The following is a 4,753-nucleotide window of genomic DNA, read 5'->3' as shown; positions in this document are numbered from 1 at the left end:
ATGTGTTGTAGATGTAGATGACAGATGAAGAATAAATGTAAAATTTGACAAAAAAAACCGCTAAGCTACAGATGTAGTACTGAGTGCCGGGTATAAAAGTTGTGACGCGTAAGAAGCGTCTCACACGTCCCTTCTCGTTTTTATTTTTTGTTTGCATATTTTCGCATTCACACTCTGCTTCGTGTATTGTGCGGCTCTGGGGGAGTGGGGCGAGCTAAAAGAGCGCGTTGGCGTGAAAAGTGATGTAGATTTAGCTGTTGATGAAAGATGTAGAAAAAATGTAAAATTTGAAAAACCCGTTAAGGGGTCTACTGAGTACCGGTTATAATAGTTGTGACGCTTAAGAAGCGTCTCACACGTCCCTTCTCGTTTTAAATACGAAACTTTAAAAAATTGCGCACAATTTAAAAAGTACCCATATTTAAAAACTACCCAATTAAGCAGCAACTTAAAAAACCAAACAATACAAAATTCTAAAATTTGGGATTTTTCTTAATGTGTAATTTTTGTAATTGGTTTATTTAAGAATACCCAGACCTACAAGATAATTCCTTATTATTAATGTACTAGTCACTAGAGTGTTTAAGTTAAATTGATTAATAAATTGACTATTGACTATTTCCTAAACCTAGTTTAGTGGGTAAACAGTGGGTATGATAGTTTCTTAATTCTATACACATTTATTTTATTGTAACGAGTAGAGATTTACAATTAAATAAATGTGTATCCCTACTCCAAAAATATTTATTTTTTCCCATCCCTTCCTCCCAACACATAAATTAATGAAGAAATCATTTCAAAATCATTTACTCAATCGATTTACAATTCTTCGGCAGTCTTCAGGATCCAACTCCTTAGAGGGGCGACATCAGCATAGACTCCGGGGTAGCCGGTCCATGCACAGCCATTGCCCCAAGAGACAACACCAACAAGCTCTCCGTTGGCCACCAATGGACCACCAGAATCACCCTGACAGGCATCCTTCTTCTCGCCAGAGGCACACACCATAGTGTCGAGGATCGATTCGCCGTAACTATAGCTGTCGGAAGCGCAATCCTGCTTCTCCAGAATATTAACACCGACGCCCATCAGGCTGTCGGGAGAGGAGCACAGGAGGAAGCAAGTGGTACCCCAGCCAGTGACGACAGCAGGAGTACCAGATCTGGGAGTAGAGCTGGCAAGGGGCACGTAGCGCACCTTGGCGGTTTCACGCACGGGAGAGGATAGCTTGATGACAGCCACATCGTTGACCATCAGCTTGCTGTTGTAGCCCTCATGGTACTTGAAGGCCTTCACGCTGACGACCTCACCGCCACTGCTGCGAGAGGTGGAGCCCAGACGGACCTGCATCTCGGAGGCGGCGTACGACTGCATGCAATGGGCAGCGGTGACAACGGTGTCCTGGTTGATCAGACTTCCGCCGCAGAAGTGGGAGCCCTTGGCGGAGGTCTGAATGGAAACCTGCCAGGGATGGCTTTCGATGGAGGTGTCCTCCCCATTGACAATCCGTCCGAAGGGGAAATCAATGTCGGGATGGGCCTGGCCGCAGCCAGCACCCAAGGCGACCACCGCCACAACACACAGTAACAAACGATTCATGGTCTCAACGTTCACTGAACCTCCCACCATAGAATGTGCACATATTTATATAGGAAGGTAAATCGATGGAGGGCCCTTATCGACTGACCATCGAGTGACCGTGCGATTTAGCTCCTGCCGTAAATCAGTAAGTAAATCAAGCTTTTTCTATCAAGCATTCTCTGACGCTGTCTGTTGATTAGATCTGTTTACACTCGGTTTACGCTGCGATAAGCGCGTGCCTCACTATACGCAGAACCCACTATCTCTAGAAAATTAAGAATTGAGATGGTAAATCTATTCTCGTGGTTTGACACAGACATTCGTAAGAATGCCAGGCAGTTCGTGAAAATCTAGATTTTTTTGCTCAAGATTAATATCACAATTTGTTTGGCGAAAGTCAAATTCCATTTCAGATTTTTTGTTTATACCCGGTATTCGAAGAGTAAATAGGGTGTATTGTATTTGTGCACAAAGTAGATGTACGTAACGCACAGAAGAACCCGTATATATTCTTGATCAGCATCAATAGCCGAGTCTATATAGTCATGTCTGGTGTCCATCCGTCCGTCTGTCCTTCTGTCCGTCTTGTTTGCCGGCTAGTTCTCTGAGACCATATGAGATAGAACAACCAAGTTTTGCATCCAGACTTCTGTAATTTCACACTGATACAAGTGTATTTCAAAATTTTGCCACTCCCCCTTCTGCCCACACAAAGGACGCAAGTCTGCTGTAACCAAAATTGAATATAAAATATCTATATCAGATCTCTTAATTGGGGTTAGATTGTATTATTTTTATTATAGCCAGAATTCAGTTAATTTGCAGTGGCTACCCCCACCCCGTCCAGCAGCTTTGACTATGCTTTCTCATTGTTGTTATTCGTCTGCCTCATGCAGTGTGCTTCTCTGGGGGAGGGTGGTGACCTAAAAGGGAATGTTGGTGTGAGAAGTGATTTAGATGTAGAAAAAATGTAAAATGTAAAACTCGAAACAACATAAGTGAATAAATACATGTGAATCACACTATGGTCAAATACTCTGCAGTACGGGTCATCGATGTGTAAGCGGCAACAAATCGATGCCAGCGTCATTTACCCATCTGACATAAGCGATGACTTTTCATACAACAAACCGATGTCGTTAACACGGAGATGTCCCAGGAGCGTAAGTGATGACGTGTCATCGAGAGCACACCTGTTTATAAGTGATGATATTCACTTAGAGTAATGCATTAATAAGTGAAGGTGATTCTGAGGAAAAAAACATGTACAAATTGAGTATAAAATTTTTTTTTTTTCATTGTGAAGGTTGCAGACCAAAAATACAAAATTTAGAATGTCTGGACAAAAATTGTATTAAATTTTTTTTTTTTGGGAACAGTCTTCTTATTTTATCGCAAAAATATTGAACCTTCCCCACTGTACATGCATTCCATAGAGAGCCCAAATGCAAGATCAGAAGCTTTTATCTTGAAAAGCTCTCTCTTTCGAAATTGCACGTGCGAGCGCCGTTCACATGTGAGCTTTTCTCTCCGCAAGCATAGCTTACGGCTAGCCCTTCGAGAACCTTCTTAGCTCTCTCATACCCAGCTTTTGGAGGGGTAAAATAGTTAGGCTAAGTGCATGCTGCACAGAACAAAAAGTGCATTCAAAGTTGGAAGACTTAATTAATGTGCGTACAGAACGTATAAAAAGAAAAACGTGGTGAAAATTCTGCAAAACCATAAAAGGGAACATAAACCCAATAAAAACCATTTGAAAAGTGTTGTGGCTGCAAAGAACAAAAACAAAAAACCAAACCCTGGATAAGGTACGCAAAGAAAATGAAAAAGTGACCTTATTACATAATTTCACGTATGTACTGTACATACATAGGTTATGATCCACGTGTGGCAGAAAATTGCTGACCTGGCCTGACCACCCCTCAAGGAGGGGGGGTCCGCTTCATGACGATCATCAGTCCTTCTTCTTGGTGCCACCGGACCTTGCCTGCAGGCATAGAAACGGATGGACTTGGCGATCGGGACCGAGCCGTTTATATACATATATCTCACGCGCAATTAAGCCGCTCAACAACAACGACAATATAAAACCATCTAAAATATTATATCACCGCGCCTTGTGTAAAGAAAATGTTGGTGCTTGCACATGTAGGGTGTGGAAAAATTAGCTCAGCGGTCATTGCCCTTGCGGCTGACCATACACCTATGCGCATTTAACTAGACCCACCTGACCGTATGTCACCTATTCTCTCCTTCTCTCAGGTTATTAAAATTGTTCGATGCCGACATTCTAAAAGCCACTTAAGGGAAGAAAAATAAATCACAAAATCTAGAAAAGAAAATTTAATGAAATATTATGGATCGAAAAAAAAAATAGAAAAGAAAATTGTTTAATAATATTAAATATTCCTAGACGTTAACTTAGAAATAGAAGAAAAAAAAAATGAAATTTATGCCTAGTTAAGAATAGATTTTAAAAGGTGCATCATCGGTCTCATTGTGTCCATGGAAGGGTATTATTAAAATACCTCTTCATAACGCTTCTTGTTATTTTGCATATTTCTACATTTCTTTAACAGTTTTTATTGCAAACGTGAAATTGGGCCCAACGACACCAGCAGCTGTTTAAAAGTCTGTAAGTAGACACACATATATACACATACACTCCGGGTCAGGAGAATAGCGTCTACACAGTGAGACATGCATGCTTAACCATATATAAAGTGAATTATTATTAACTACAATCACTAAAATTATGCCATTTAATTCCTTTAATTAATTCATTCTTACTTTATATTTTGATTATATTATTTTTATTCATATTTGATCATTCTCTTGAATTCCTATGTCTTAAATTAGTCCCACATATATATACACATGCAGTAAAAATAGTTTTAAGGGTTAGGGTAGAAATAATGGGGGTTACAAACAACATGAAGTCATACCAGTCAAAGTAAAATTATAACGATTAACATGCATTTCTAATCTGATTTTTGGGAGGGGTTCCTAAGGCACATAGCGCAGCAGCAGAAGGTTTTGGGTAGAACCATAATGGCATATTCTTATGTTATTCTACATGGAGGGTGGGTCAAGAGGGAAGAGCACAACCACCTTGCTCTTCACAGTAGGTAGTGGACCTTAAGTTCCGTCCGGGTTTTAATTCCGATCCCAG

The 4,753-nt window shown here is 40.5% G+C and overlaps 1 protein-coding gene across 1 annotated transcript; it reads right to left on the bottom strand.

The window, feature by feature from the left end:
• Positions 1-790: 790 nt before the first annotated feature.
• Positions 791-1,629, bottom strand: LOC117901020 (trypsin). The gene has a single exon (XM_034811621.1). The coding sequence runs from the start codon at positions 1,627-1,629 to the stop codon at positions 820-822; it is 810 nt and encodes a 269-aa protein (XP_034667512.1). The 3' UTR covers positions 791-819.
• Between the last annotated feature and the right edge of the window lie 3,124 nt (positions 1,630-4,753).

This window comes from Drosophila subobscura, chromosome U (genome assembly GCF_008121235.1).
Source record: "Drosophila subobscura isolate 14011-0131.10 chromosome U, UCBerk_Dsub_1.0, whole genome shotgun sequence".
NCBI lineage: Eukaryota > Metazoa > Arthropoda > Insecta > Diptera > Drosophilidae > Drosophila > Drosophila subobscura.
The sequence above is the reverse complement of the archived record's forward strand: the minus strand, read 5'-3'. Positions and strand labels throughout refer to the sequence as shown.